This window comes from Harpia harpyja, chromosome 14, assembly GCF_026419915.1.
Source record: "Harpia harpyja isolate bHarHar1 chromosome 14, bHarHar1 primary haplotype, whole genome shotgun sequence".
NCBI classification, from domain to species: domain Eukaryota; kingdom Metazoa; phylum Chordata; class Aves; order Accipitriformes; family Accipitridae; genus Harpia; species Harpia harpyja.
In genome coordinates, this window is record NC_068953.1 from 25264894 (window position 1) to 25280364 (window position 15471).

At 41.8% G+C, this 15471-nt stretch overlaps 1 protein-coding gene across 3 annotated transcripts in view; it reads left to right on the forward strand.

Annotated features, from left to right (window-relative positions):
* The window catches only part of CEMIP (cell migration inducing hyaluronidase 1), a 116630-nt gene extending 101159 nt beyond the window's left edge, over positions 1 to 15471 (forward strand). For 2 of the 3 annotated variants that reach the window (XM_052806974.1, XM_052806973.1), the window contains exons 21-29: positions 1450 to 1630; positions 3362 to 3577; positions 4500 to 4711; positions 5174 to 5359; positions 6062 to 6266; positions 7102 to 7188; positions 7504 to 7661; positions 10737 to 10837; positions 11770 to 15471. In XM_052806974.1, coding sequence (XP_052662934.1) covers positions 1450 to 1630; positions 3362 to 3577; positions 4500 to 4711; positions 5174 to 5359; positions 6062 to 6266; positions 7102 to 7188; positions 7504 to 7661; positions 10737 to 10837; positions 11770 to 11897 — 1474 coding nt within the window. In that variant the 3' untranslated portion in view covers positions 11898 to 15471. The remainder of the gene's footprint in view (positions 1 to 1449; positions 1631 to 3361; positions 3578 to 4499; positions 4712 to 5173; positions 5360 to 6061; positions 6267 to 7101; positions 7189 to 7503; positions 7662 to 10736; positions 10838 to 11769) is intronic. The other variant, XM_052806975.1, reaches the window with a different exon arrangement.

The window sequence follows — 15471 nt, forward strand, 5'->3', positions numbered from 1 at the left end:
TGCAATTTAATAACCATTACACAGAAAGGATTTGGTTTCATGTCTCCCCATCCCAAAGTCCTCACTGTGCAGCTGCTGCTGGCAGGTACATACTTGCAGGCTGCCAAGACAGCATCAAACTCCTCTTTCTTTCCCCCTCCCCTTTGCAAACAGAGTTGAGAAGACAGCAAGAGGACTGACTGTGTGCTAGCTGGGCAGTTCTGTATATGTGGTCAGCAGTGGTTGAGCAATGTGGCAGTCTCCATCCAGGTCAGCTGCCAGGAAAGCTTGTAGAAGCCCTTCCCTGGGCTTGAACTGGCCCAGATGTGGTCATAGATGTCCTTAGAGCTGCTGTTACTATTGCTGCTATGCTACAGGAATGTGATGCCTTTGTTAGATAGTTTTGAAATGGCCAGTGAACTTTGTGTGTGGCCACTTCCTAGACCTTAGTCCTACAGACTGGTTTGCAAGTGCAATAATGTTTTGTTGTTATTCCTAAAAACATAGTTATCCTAACAGTAGCTCTACAGTGAATAAACAGCTCAGCTGATTTTTTTCTGCTGTAATATACGCCACAACTTTGCTTGTCGGTAGCAATACAGGAGGCTTATTATTAACTATAGTAATAATGAAAATCCAATCTGCTACAACTCTCCTTCTAATATCCTTTACATATATATGTGGGCATATCTCATCTTGGGTGTTGTGTGGAGAAATTCAGAGGGACAGAACAAATGCACAGGAGCTGGCAAGTCTTGTCTAAGGGAAACCATTCCTATGAGGAAGGGTTCAAATTTATTTATCATCAAAAGTGAAACTTGAAACATCTTATCTTAGCCTCTTAAGGAGTTTAAGCATCTCGTTCACTGAATCAGTGTGAAAAATGGTGTCTTCTTTACCATGCAGATGATATCAGAAAAGGCTGTTAATAAAGGTTCATTAGTCTCCCCCTTAACCTCTTTTCAACCCTATAGATTGTAAGACCTTTCCTTGTTTTCAAATCCATTTTTTATTGCAGTTGAGTTGCACTGTTTCTCTCCAAGTTCCTTTGAAAGATGTGGTGGGACTTCTTTTACCCTGCTGTTACTCAGCCCAAGGAGTCTGCACGGCTCTGATGAGTTTCAGGTTTCACTACTGCAGAACTCATTTCTGATGGCAAACACGAATTTATTCATTTTGAGGTCAATGCTTTGGCATTGCTGTAAGTTCCTTCCCTGGAGGAGCACAGACCAAATAAAGACGATCTGTTCAGACACAAGAGAACTTGAGCTGAACTTGCAAGGATAAGACTTCACAGACCTAAATCCCTTCTCTTCCGAAACATGAACTCAGTAGTCATCCTAAGGGCTGTGAAAAATGCAAGCAGCTGAGAAACAAGTACTGTGGGACTGTACGTGTCTAGAATACATTCTCATCCTCATGCTAATGTGTCATGACCAAGTCTCTCTGTCTCCTCCAAATGTGTTTTAGGGATTTTCCCATTCGAGGGATTCAGTTCTACGACGGGCCAATCAATGTCCAGAACTGCACCTTCCGCAAATTTGCTGCCCTGGATGGCCGGCACACGAGTGCCCTGGCCTTCCGGCTCAATAACGCCTGGCAGAGCTGCCCCAACAACAATGTCACCGACATTCATTTTGAAGACGTCCCTGTGAGTTATCCTTCTCAGAAAGGCCTTTTCCAGTTGGCTTGGAAATGGGGTTGTGGGCAAAAAGGGTGTAGCAGCCTTTAGGAGAAAACATGAGAGCTTCGGGAGGTTGCCCATTGTCTTTGCCAGAAGTTTAACAAAGAGGATGGCAGCTAAGAAAGGGAAAATTGGATGGGTAAAATAATAAGAAAATCCAATTCTCTGACAGGTTTGCAGCAAACCAGAAGCAGGCATCAGTTTAAAAAAAAAAATAGTGACATTCAAGTGAAAATAATTTCCATTTCTGTATATCTCAGAAACTGCGAAACAGGGAGAAGAATCTGCCCCTTTGTTTTCAACAGTGGTATAGTATTAAAGCAACAACAGAAGGAAGTCTGTTGTGGAAGGTCTAACTTACCTAGAAGCAGAAAATACTGGTTTTGGGAAACAGCCAGTGAAACTGAGCCGATGCAGGGTTATTCTGCAGCCCTGCGCACCGGGGTAATTCCATGGACTCAAGTTCTGCAGACATAAATGAGAGCAGAGCCCAGCCAAAAAGGGTCTGCCAAACTTCGAATTGCAGTATGAACTTCTGGATGCTGGTCTGAACCCATCCTGGGGTCTGTGCTTTTGAGTTATTTTTGTATTTGCTTGCACAAGTATGTGCTAACTGATTTGCTGAGGTTCACCTCTAGCAGCTGTTAAATCCAACTGCCAAACATTACAAACAAATAAATAAATAAAGTGGTTGGGACTGAAATTATTTGGGTTGCTTAACTTTCAAAAAATTAGCAGACTTGATTGTATGTCAGGAAAAGTGCTGACTAGTGATTCTTGTGCCAAATGGGATGGGAAATGAAAAATTCCCCTAAAAGTGTTGGTCAGTCACTCTCTCACATTGCACCATGCAGGCTGGTGATGTGATGTTTATTTATGCTAGATAAAAATACCAGTCAGAAGTTGCCTGAGTGGCCATTTCCCAAGGGAGGTCACTGATTATTCCCAGCATCAGTGTGACTTTGTATGGCTCTGGAACCTTAAAAATATATTAGCAGACAGTGAGTGAAGTGGCTCTAGTGAAATCGCCCCATCTCCTGAACCTTCCTCCAAAATTTTAAAACAAACCTCACAGCTGAGGCTGACATTCTGGTTGTTTTAGTCTTTCCCCCATGGTCAGCAGGGAAATCTGTGTCTGTTCTGTCTGACAAATCAAACACACATTTAAGTGTGTGACCCAGCTCTACACTGACTTCAGGCTTAACAAAGAGGCAGCGTGCAGGTAGAGACAATCCAAATATGCCTCTACCAAACGGCACTGCTGTTCCTGCCAACTAACAAGACTAGCTCAGCTGAAAATTATTTTGGTGGTTCCATCTTTGGATGGTCAGTTTCAGAAACTCATAGTTTTATTACCACATAAGCGCTATCTCAGAGGACCTGCAACCCCAGACTTCATCTGGAGTCATGGGGCCTCAGAACTGTTGAACATCAAGCCTACAATGTCTCAAGCTGAGCAGCCAAAATCTGTGGCCATTTAAAGAATGGTGATGTTAGTGCCCACACAGATTTCTTCATGCACAAGCTGACCCACAAGCCAACACTATTTCTTGTCCAAGCTACTTTCCAATGCCAAATGAAGTCAGAAAATGGGTCCTTGGAGCCACTCTGGCGACAATGGCCATCCTTTGCTCTGTACTCTAAGTAAGCGATGAATTCCTTTCTGGAGGTGTAAATGTGTTTCACTGTTTTGTGTAGATTACCTCAAGGGTCTTCTTTGGAGAACCTGGTCCCTGGTTCAATGGTCTGGATATGGATGGTGATAAAACATCAGTTTTTCATGATGTAGATGGTTCTGTGTCAGAATATCCAGGCTCATACCTGATAAAAGAAGATAACTGGTTAATCAAGCACCCTGACTGCATTGACATGCCCGATTGGAGAGGTTCCATCTGCAGTGGACACTTTGCACAGGTAAAGCTGGTTACCTTGCAGTATTGTTATCACTTTATTTTATTTTAAATTTCTTGGCATTGTAAAGCTTGACCTTTAGAAACGGACTTTCTTCAGGCTGCTCAGGGTTTATTTATCTGCATGTCTGCACAGGTGGTTTTGAACACGAGGATACTGTGGTACATTTTCAGATACTTTGGCCTTGACTGCAAACAACTGTAACAACTTCTACCTGAAGTCCCATAAGAGCTCCAGGAGCATTAACAGATTAATATACATAAATCTATGGGCTGTCGGCTAGTTGGTTTTCCATGATTTACAGAGGGAAGTGTTGCCCACAGTCTTATGGGAAATGTGCTGAGCAGTTGAAATTAGACTTCAGCTCTCATGAGCTTTCATCCTGTTGTGTAACCACCAAACCATTCTTCCTACCACACAAGCTCTGAGTGCTGCTGCCTTGAGAGGGTCCTCACTTTCCTCTGATGAGGAATGCCTGTTCTTGTCTTGGGTGTTGCAACTGTTGGTTTTTTTCTGTGTAGTGCCACTAAAGCCAATTTCTAACCACCAAGCTGGTTTTCATGTTTCTGAAATCCAGACAGAAGGGTCCTTGTTCAGTAGAAGTCAGATGTCTGAGGTAGATACTGTCCCACTGCTGAGGGTTGCCACTAACGCTGTGAAATACTTCAGCCCTACGGCAGGCCTGTTTGAAGCCTTGACTGGCACATACTCTTGAACTCAGTGGATGAGGAAATGGTCCTTCTTTTTTTCTAAGAACAGTTTACTTTTTGTTGAAAAGGAAGCCTAAGAAATTGAATATAAGTATATGGCATACCGGTCACTCCTGAAGTCACAGGCCTCACACCAGTTCAATCTATTGAATAGCTGCACCTTTAATGTTTTACTGTCACTCATCAAACCCTTGGTGATCTTTTTTTTCATCTAGATATACATCCAAGCCTACAAGCCAGCCAACCTGAAAATGAAAATAATAAAAAATGACTACCACGATCACCCACTCTACTTGGAAGGGGCTTTGAGCAAAAGCACTCATTACCAACAGTATCAGCCTGTTATAACTCTGAGGAAAGGCTACACCATCCACTGGGACAAGACAGCCCCTGAAGAGCTGGCCATATGGCTCATCAACTTCAACAAGTGAGTGATCTGACCGAATTCCAACATTCCAGCCCAATAATGTAACTGCACATTTTTAATGGGTGAGGTCATCACCCATTCGCTCTTCCAGAATGAACGTGCTTGTTCCAGGAACTCCATTGAGTTCACCATCTTTCCATTTGACATTTCAGATTCCTGTTTCCTCCCCCAGGAAGCCTTGCAAGATAACACAGTTCATTTTTAGAAGCCTAGAGCTAATTCATTCCTGGTGCATGGAAGTCACAGGTGTAGAAGTCAGGAGCAGATCTGACCCACATTGCTTAACTAACCCATGGCTGTTATTTCTAATTTATGTTGCATTGATTCATCCCCAACCTTTAACTGGCCAGGAAAAAATTAAGTTACATTTCAGAGTGAATTATTTAGTTTGGCTTCTAGCATGCCCAGGAAAATAATAGTCATGTGTCAACTTGTTATAATGTGGGTCTTTGCTATGTTTAGGAACGACTGGATCCAAGTAGGGTTTTGCTATCCTAAAGGGACGACATTTTCCATTCTCTCAGACATCCACAATCGTCTTTTGAAGAAAACATACAAAACTGGAACCTTCTATAGAACCTCTCAAATGGAGAAACTGGAGCACAGATATCCTAGCAAAGGATACTACTACTGGGATGAGGACACTGGGTAAGGAAGCAGGTCTTGCCTAGTTGGACATGGCTTTGAGAAAGCTGCTGGAATCATGAGCCGTTTGGCTAATGCCATTATTGGGGATCACAACAAAACCAGAAAGTCTTTCTGGGAATGTGACCAGCATTTAATTTTCCTGGGACTCCCACGGCTGCCAGTCATTCATAGCCTCTGCTGTACTGCCAATTACTCTGGGAAATGCTTTGCCAAGTGAATACAAATTAAAAAAAAAAGACAAAAGCAAAGTGTAGACCATGAAACTGAACTGGAAACACACCCAACCCTTTTTGTTTTGAACAGCTACCATTTATAACACCACGACAGGGATGCACAGGAACTAAGAGTGTAAAACCTCTTTCTTTTAAAGAATTAAAATAATGGGAAAGAAAGACCGACCTAAAATACAAAGCATGTGTTTCTACATAAATGTATCATTATAAAACAGAGCTCAGAGGGAGTTCAGGTGTCATCTAATTTCTCTGTCTTAAGTTCCCTGACCTCCCCAAACCATTTCTGAGATGTGTGTCCCCTTTATTTGCATGTGGTATGTTCAGCACTATAAAATGCAGACATCAGCACTGAGGGTTTGCAATGCACATTACTGCAAGGCATTAGGAAGGAGTTCACCAAAACTGGGAGTTAGTAATTTTTTGCCCAGAAGTCTCAAGGATGCCGCTCACTTTTCTTTTCTACCTGCAGGCTGCTGTTTCTGAAACTCAAAGCTCAAAATGAGAAGGAGAAATTTGCTTTCTGCTCTGTCAAGGGCTGTGAACGAATAAGGATCAAAGCTGTGATCCCAAAGATGGCTGGCGTCAGCGACTGTGAAGCCATGGCCTATCCCAAGTACATTGAGACACCAATAGTAGAAGTGCCAATGCCTAAGAAGCTCTCTAGTACACAACTGGTAAAGTAGTTGATTTCTTATCACAGAATTATTGCCAGTGTAAATCTGTAATTCTGGCACATATTGTGCCCACAGACATCAAAAGACTTTGTACCAGGTTCAGTATATCCTGTACCTGATTTTCTGAAATGGTTCAGGCATGTGAAATAATATGGAACAGATTCTTGCACGTGCAGAAAGTACAGGTCCTTGAAGGTCAGAGCCACCCAAGACTTTGGTTGAAGTTGGATACTTAGTCTTTTGGTGCGCTATTTTGATGTGCTGTGCTTAAAAGCATAGGGTGAAAAGTGATGAGCTGGAAGACAGCTTGGTCCAGGGAATGTGATTCTGGAGAGACACAGGGTTCTTTGCCTGGCCTCCAGCTCCTCCAGGCTATAAGAACAGCAGTGTCAGAGAGGCAACTGCATAGCTGAGTGTCTCATTCATATAATGCATAACACTGTCTCCTATATCCAATGCAGTCTAATTCTGGGGGAGGCAGGGGGATATTTATTGGGTTTTTTATTTTCTTCACTCATCACCCTTGAAGCAGGAATGCACAGCAAAGCCTCCGAGAATTATGTGTCAGCTCTGCAAAGTGAGAATCACTTCTACTCTGCCATTTGATGAAACAATTTAAATGTTGACAGGATGAGCAGAGAGGTTACTATTGTGCCCAGTCTCATTAGCAACGTAATTTGGCAAGTCAGTGCTTATTATGTAGCTTTCTTGTTGGTTGAATTTCAAGGTTCAAAATGCTTTCCGAAAATGTAGCGTTCAGGTAATGGACATCCTCACTAGAAAAATTCTTTCTTCTCCTTTTTTTGTTTGGTTTTTTTTTTTTTTTTGTGAACAGAAGACTAAGGACCACCTACTAGAAGTGAAAATAGAAACTTATAAGAAACAGTACTTCCACCTAAAGGATGACTTCGCATACACTGAGGTGAGCAGGTCCTCTCAGTGAACTTTATGGGACAAAATTCTAAGATGCTTGCTTCATTTTTATGGAAAACTTGCTTACAAAGTTACCATGGATAGTTAGATTCAGGTCACTTCTGCTTTGTATTTTGAAAAAAAAAAAGGCTGTAACTTCCCCTTACTAGTAAAAATGCAGGACAGCTTGACCTCAGAGATCTGGAATTCTGCCCTTTGATATAAAGAGCAGTCCCATGACTCAAGACTATCAGTGCTTCTTACAGGTGGTTGTTTGCAATTGTGTTACTATGATAGATGAATAATATTTTCCCCTTCCGCACAGGTTGATGGTGTCAGGTTTTTCCTCACTGATGAGGGTATCCAACTAGTTGTGATTGATGGACATCATGGAAATGTTGTCGATCGAGTAACATTCAAAAACTCAATTCTACAGGGAATCCCAGCACAGATAGAAAATTATGTCAACAGCATCAAAGATCAGTGAGTAAATAACCTCGTGTTACTAAGGTGCAATGTACAAGAATGCCGTACAACACTCATCTTTTTCCTGGTTTTTGTCACCCAACGTGGGCCAGAATGACTGAGCTAACAATGTGCTTTTGTAGCTGCTGACTCCACTAGAGTCCAAATGTGAGCAGGATGTGCAGGCAGAAGGATGCAGACTCTGTGATTTAGGAACTGATTGAGCCCCAGATAAACTGCAGAGCTACATTTATGTTGTGGGTTACAGACAAACTGCAGACTTAAATTCACAAAGCACTTATCGGTACAGATGTGCACAGTTTATGTTTTTCTATTGCCTGCGTACTCTCTCAAATCACAGAGAATTCCACTAATAAAATACATTCCTCTCTGCACATGTTCCCTGCCCAGACCTAAAGGCTGGATGCTTTTATTTTTTAAGCATGGGCAGCCAGAAAGGCAGAGTTTTGCAAGTGGGTGGTAAGTAGCCAACATGTTCCTGCATCCTGGAGGACAGCGGCTTTGTCTCCTGGAATAAGAATGGGAACAATACTAGAAACCCTTTAACCGAAGATGGTGTTCTCCTATTAGTTTGTGGAGTGCTATTGTGAAATGAATGTATTTCATTGTTATTAAATCTGTTTTGATTTGAAATCTGATATGTAACATCTAATACAAATATGATTGCTTTGCTGATGAATCATTTGAAATAGCTGTGGGCAGATCAACAGGATATTGTTCTGGCATTTATTCTAGAGTCTTGGGGGAAGTTTCAGCAGAGTGCCATGCAGGTGGATAGAGATGTGTTTCTACCATCTTAAATAATTCTGAAGATTGCAAAAACCACATTGAGTAGTTACTGCAGAGAAGCATGATAGTTGCTCACTTTTCTCTCGTTAAAAAAAATAAGAGAGCTTTTCAGAGAGGCCATCATCCTCCTTTGCAAAAACTCCAATCTCAATCCTGGCTAAATCCAGCTCCTGGATTCTTTCTTACTTTAGAAGTTTGAATTGTAATTAGATTTCAGGTGTATTTAAGTCTTTCTGAGCCTCATTGTCTTCTCTGGATTAGTGTTGGAACAGGGTTAGGATTAGGATTAGGATTAGGATTAGGATTAGGATCAGGATCAGGATTAGGACCAGAAGTTGACCCAACATGGTCAGCACCTCTCAGGTCTCACTCAGCTGTGTCTTTGCAAGGATTGAACCCCCAAATTACTGTCCTTCTTTCACCAAAAGTTTTCCCAGCCCAGCCCCTGCAGGCCTTTCCAATTTGATCAGGCACAGGCTTCAGCTACAGCCATGAAACACCTTTCATCCATTTGCTGGATGGAAGTGTTGTTCAGATTCAGATGTGGGCACTGTGCAGATGGCAGGACTGTACAGCCAGCAGCTTCTTGTCACCTCTCCCCGTCACGGTGCAGAGCATGGACTGTACAGAGAGATGGTGCTAACGGAGGGGAAGGGGCCCCACCAGCCTCGCCAGCCTCTCGTGAAGAGACTGCTAAAACAACTTTCAGGTTTATGAATTTGGGGATGCGAGAAGGGGTGTTTCTAGCAAGGACAAGCCTCTTAGTTCATTTAAGCAACTCTCCGTGGGCCAAATTCCTTTTTGTTAATAAATCTATTTTTCTGATGAGTTTCCCAGGGATAAGAAAACAAAACATCTGGTGAATTTATTTTAAACTTCCATAGCAGGAAAGGCTTAATAGAAAGTAATGATTTTAGTGAACTGAAGGAAATAAAAAGAGGTGATTCAGCATTCGCAAAGTAGTCAAAACCAGCCTGCCAGCTCAATCCACTCTTGTAAGCACTCGAGCATTTTAACACCTCAGGTTTATTCTAGGAAAAGTCCTGATGACTCTTAACTCTTTTGCTTCTCTTGTTCTTCTGCCACCACCCGTTGCTATTTTCCCCTGAACAGTTCCAGTTCCAGCTGAGGTGTTAAGATGTAACTGCTGCACTCAGTAGCTCAGGGCTTGAGCTCCGCAGGAGCTATTGCCTAATTAATTTTAGTGACTTCTGTCCACTGTGATGCCGGAAAGCAGACCCAGCAAGGCTCTCATTCTGCAAGACTGCAAATGCCATTTGAGTCAGAGAAGTTTCATTCATGGAAAGCCTGCAAGGTGGAATTAAATAATTTCATCTAAGCAAGTGTTTGCTCAATTACTGTCGTGTAGCTTTAATTAGGAGGTGAACAAAGATGACATCCCAGCCCCACTGAACTTAATGGCAAAACTTCCACTGAACTTAATGGCAAAACTTCCACTGAACTCACTGGAGCATACCTCTCCCTCAACAGGCTTTAGGATAACCATTGGAGGTATTTGTGCATCTTGTAGGAAGTAATGAGCTTAACTTCACTGAGTGTCCTGTGCTTCTTCCCAGAAAAGTCTCACTGCATGATTATTTCTTCATGTTTAATTTGGGTTTTTATTCTACCTATCTAGAATTAAGCCTAGGCAGTTATCAAGTTTTACCCAAGCAGTTACAGATTTGCATTAGCTTAATGCATTTACCTCATGTCTTTTGTTTATCACTCGGCATTTGTATAGGACCCCCAAGAATTTTTAGGTGAAATACAGTACATGCAAGTAAGACAGTAATAATAATAAAATAATAATAATAATAATAATACACTTTTTAAGCAAAAGCATACTGAAAATTAAGGAAAAGCATCAGGTCAGCAAAAGCCTCAAAGAAGTGAATTTCTTCAGGTTTAATCTGCTAATGATGAAAGAAGAAGAAATTACTTGAGACTTGCTAAGAGCATCCCAGGGAGAGCATGTTCCTCTCTGAGCAAAGCAGGATAGAACTGCTGGTTGGAAACATTTAAATCATCCTAGAAAACAGTGTTTAAAAAAAAAAAAAAGAAGAGAATTCTGTCTGCTTTCTAATGGGTTTTGCATGATTTCAAAAGTGAATATATGACTCAACTGTTGGAAAGCATGGACAAAAGACATTAAAGCAGAAACCACTGTAGTTTGTGGGTGCCTTTGAGTCATGCAGGCAGGAGTTACCAGTCCTCAAGACAGGCAAGCGAGGAGTGCGTTCTGACTCTTCATCTGTTGATAAATGGCTTTGTTTCCTTCAGCTCCATAGTGCTGGTGACATCTAAAGGAAGATACATTTCAAGAGGACCATGGACTAAAGTACTGGAGAAACTTGGAGCAGAAGAGGGTTTTAGGTTAAAAGGTAACCACTTTTTAAAAATGCAATTCTAAACCCCTTTATCTATTCCCCTCCCATGATTCCAGTAAAGGGACCTTTTTTCTGCTTCTAAACTTTGCCTTGCTTGTTTCTATCTATGTGCTCAAACATCCTGGGACCAGTCATTTATTTATTCGGTAAGGTTGTATCCACTGCAGCCTTGGATAACAGCACTCAGTTTAGTACTGTAAATGGAAAAAGTGCTCTGGCAGTTGTTCCTAGAAGTAAAGAATTCAGGGGTTTTGATTTTCCAGATTCACTTTAAATAACAAGGCATTTTAACAAAAGGAATATTGGACTTTTTTCCCCACTAAATGCCCCAAACCAGGATTTTTACTTTTCTGAACTTATTTTTAGCTGGTTTTCTCTTGAAACAGAAGTCCGACTTGATGGCACAAAGCCTATAGATTTCAAAACATCACATATTGCACTAGAATGTTGCTTTGTTGTGCACATTGCTCTGATCAGCTCTGTGAGCTTTTTGCACGCTTTCCTCCTCTGTGTGCGTGTTTTACACTTGCTAATGTAGGTCTTGTCTGTTGTCCTGTCCCTCATCATCCCCCCACCTTTCCCAAGCAGGAAAGGGGTTTGAATATAACCACCATGCAAATAATGATAGCTTTAACAGGTAGCTCAGGCTGCCTGCTATGAAGGGTTTTTCCTTCTCTGTTTCTCCTCTGCTATGTATCATACATTGTGAATTAATGGAAGCATACAACATGTAAATAAAATTTTAATTAAGCTTCATTAGGAAAGTATTTCTTTAATACCTGGAGAATGCATAATTGGCAAAGTTTGCATGCACATGTGTGCTCTTGTGCACCTGCACCCATGCAGCCATTGGATGTAGCCATGCATACAGGCGGTTTTCTGGTGCAGCCCAGACATATTCCTAATATATTTGCTCTGATTTGCAGAAAAAATGGCTTTTGTTGGCTTCAAAGGAAGCTTCCGCCCTGTCTGGGTGAAGCTGGTCACTAATGAGGACTCAGCTAAAATCTATCAAGCACTGCCAATTCCTGTGGTGAAGAAAATGAAACTATGAGGACACACTGCTTTGCCTTCTGGCTGCCAGCGCTGCCCCCATGGGATGGACTACTGACTGCTCACCGCAGGCACCTTGCCAGCCTGCTCCAGAGGTGTAGCATTTTGTTGTTGTTGTTGTTCAAAAAGAAATCTTACTGTAAGTAGCTAGAGTGGCCACATGTGACAGAAAAGCCTTCCTCTGTGATCAGCGTATGTTCTGTGATCACCAGCTCCTCACCGGTTGACTTGCTCACCGATGCCATGTTGACTCTCGTGTTACTAAGCAAGGTTTGACCTATTTTACAAGGTGCTGGTTTTATCAGCACCCCTGTGACATACTAACTTATGTGTTGCCTCTTGAAGGGGGAGTTCTAGGTTTGAAGGCCATTGGGATTATTGCTTTTACCAGCCTCTAAGTTGTCCAAACACTTTTTCTTTTCTATAGTGTAACTAGCTGCTCACATAAACATGGAATGCCAATTCAAAGGTTGGTTGAAAATCGAAGGCAGAAAGAGTATATTTGAATGATTACCTAGACGCTAGGAAACATAATCAGACAGTAAGAATTTATCCTAAAGCTTCTATGATGTTTGATCAAGCTCTTTGGGATCCGTGTTGTACACGCTAACCCACAGCACATAGTTGGGGAAGATACAAGAGAAGGAGCGGATAAAACATGCCAGTGGAGACTGATGAAACCACATATTTCTACTTGCTCAGAAAACTGTGTTTCTCCTATGGATCAAGGTTTTTTAACAGTGGTTGCTCAAATAGGAAGTTTTCCTTCAACAAGTAGCTGTAGGCTAGAAGGAAAGCAATGTCAATTAGCACATACATTTTCTCAGCCTTTCCCATACAGTAGCTCTGTATAATAATGTTCAGAATCAGTCTGGAGGGTTTATGGTAGCCAGTCAAAGCCATTCTGTTCAAGGCTTCCAGTTTTTAACTGGGATTACTGGGACTTAACCTTATTCAGCCTCAAATAGGGTGAGCGGCCCTCGCCTTTCCAGGGAGGTCAGAAGGAACGGGATCAGACTGCTCTGCTGTGTGTTGCTTTCTGATTCTGCCCTCAGGCTGAAGGGCATGAGCGTCTTGGTCCTCCTGGAAGAGTTATGTGAGATCTGGATGGAAGGTGACAGAGGTCTTACCAAGTAGCTGAAGAATTACAGTGGGAATCCCCATACACTAGTTGTTGGATGTCTTGTACCTCCTTTCCCCCTTCTTCAAAGCAATATCTGGGTAATGAAGGCAGATCAGCATGAATCAGGACTCCTACAGGGACATCTCTTGAAGCTGGGAAATTAAACGTTATCTTGTAAAACACTGTAAGCACTTCTAGTGTTCAGTGATATTTCTGTCTGTTGCTCAGAAATGCCATGAAGGCGTCTCTGGAGGCTGTGGCTACTCTAAGAAATCTAAGCAGGGCGGGGGAGAGGGAAGCGGTAAAAGATAGGATGACAAGCTTTTCAAAGGACATAGAATGTCAATTTTGCCAATAATATCTGGGTTTGTTTCCCACTTTGTCTCTGCCTGTCCCCATTGCTACAGAAATTATTCAAGTTGCTGATGGTTACTTTGTTTTGCTCTGTTTTAATTAAAGCTCATGTAATTAAGTTGCTTTTTTTCCATAGTATCCAAAATGCTATGTTGCAGCTAGAATGAAAGAGCAAGGATTTTGTGTGTCATTCCAAAGGCTGGGCAGGTGTTGCACTCTATAAGCCTGGTTTAGATTGATTGCTCTGAAAGTCAAAGCAACCATGAGCAAAATTTAGACAGTACTGTAGGTTACATTACCCTCAAGCCTCTCCTGGGTTTTGAAACTGGAAATGTTCTTTTCAGTCTGATTATATAGTTGTTTTGAACTCGCTGAATGTCATGTGTATTGTATTTAAAAAAAAAAAAAAAGCCAAGCTTTCCCTCCTTTGCTTCTCAACAAAAGTCTGTTAATGAATGCTCTTTAGGCATTTGTGCCGTTTCCAGCATGAATGGGCAACAGTTGTAAAAGGCAAGTAAGGTGGGTTGTTTTTTCCCCCAATGTCTTATGATGGTTTGGGGATTTCACAAACTATTCCTCGAAGAAGTCAGTCTCATTTGTTCAACCAGTTCACAGTTCAACCATGATTATCCAAACATCGTTTATCTGATGTTCTCTGATAGCCAAAACAAAGCCAGATCCCTGAAGTTGAGCAAACAGAGCAAAAATAAGTCCCTTGAGTACATTAGTCTGGCTTATCTAAACCTCTTCACTGTCCTGAGGAAATTCTGTTGATATCATTGCACTGGTGTTAGTGGAACAGACTTGCTCCCAAGACATGGACCAAAGCAGGAGTATTTCTTTCATGAGCACTTAACAAACTGTGGGCAGGAAAGCTGGGCTCAGAATGTACCTGGTTTGGGATTTGGCTTTGTACAACCCTCAGGGCAGGGGTTGCCCTCTGTGGTGCACTGCCTCACTGGGCCACTAGCGAGTTCCCTTCTGCTGCTCTCTGTCATCGTGTAAATGCCTGGGAGGCATTGTTCAGCTTCTGCGAGCATGCTGCCTTTGTGCTGAAGGGCAGCTTCTGATTTTACTATTTTGGGAATTCTCAGGGTGAAATCATAAGACTTGGCTCTAGGAAAAAAATTTTTTTCTTTCCTAAAAAAATCTCATCTTATTAAGAGAAGAAAACTTTTAAGTAGCTTGTTCTATCATGCAAAGCTTGTCACATGGGCCTGTTTTGGAGCTAGGGTGGGTCTCACGCTGTGAATAGGGAGTACAGGATCGCTGCAGGCTGTAAGCCTGAGGGATAACAGAGCATCCTAGCAGTGTAGCGGAGCAGCCACACCTGTGAAATGCAAAGGGCTCCCATCCACCTTTACAGGATGAAGTCATTGTGTTGCTCTGAAGACAGAATGAAGCCTAATACCATCGCCAGTCAGCAATAGTTTTGTGCCATATGAATACTTTTTTATCTTTGACTGTTCTAGAAATTGCACGTGCACATTTTCACTAGTGAATTACCTGACTGCTTGTTCTTTGTACATCCTGTACAGTCCCTGCACAAGCTGCAGCTACCCTCTTTGTAAGGTTTCATTACTGCAAATGTTTCCATGTTTGCCTACGCAATTGCCATCGGTAGAGTGGGGGTTTTTTTGATTGCATTTTGTTTGTTTGTCTATTTGTTTGGATGTTTGGGTTTTTTGCCTCTGTTCAAATGCTTGTTTTACCTGTCGCCGAAACAGCTGGTCCTTTTTCGGAATTAGATGTTTGTACATTTTCTTATAGACTTTCCAATGAAAAAAGATATATTTTCTATTAATTTATTACAATGGCACTAAGACAACTAAATTGCAGACATATGAAGCATTTTTACTGGAGTTTATCATTGTCCAGGTTGTTAAGGAGGTTGGCAATATGTCTTTTCTGATAATCTGCTTTGCACTTGAAAGCTCTCTATGTCCGCAGACCGTGGTAATGCATTGACTAGTTTATGATGACGAGCTCTTGGGACGTTGGTTCCAACAGATTGTGGCTTACAACTGAAATAACATGTAGTTGTTTGTAGTACACAATGTTTATCAAAATAAATATTCAATGCAAATTTCTTATTTTA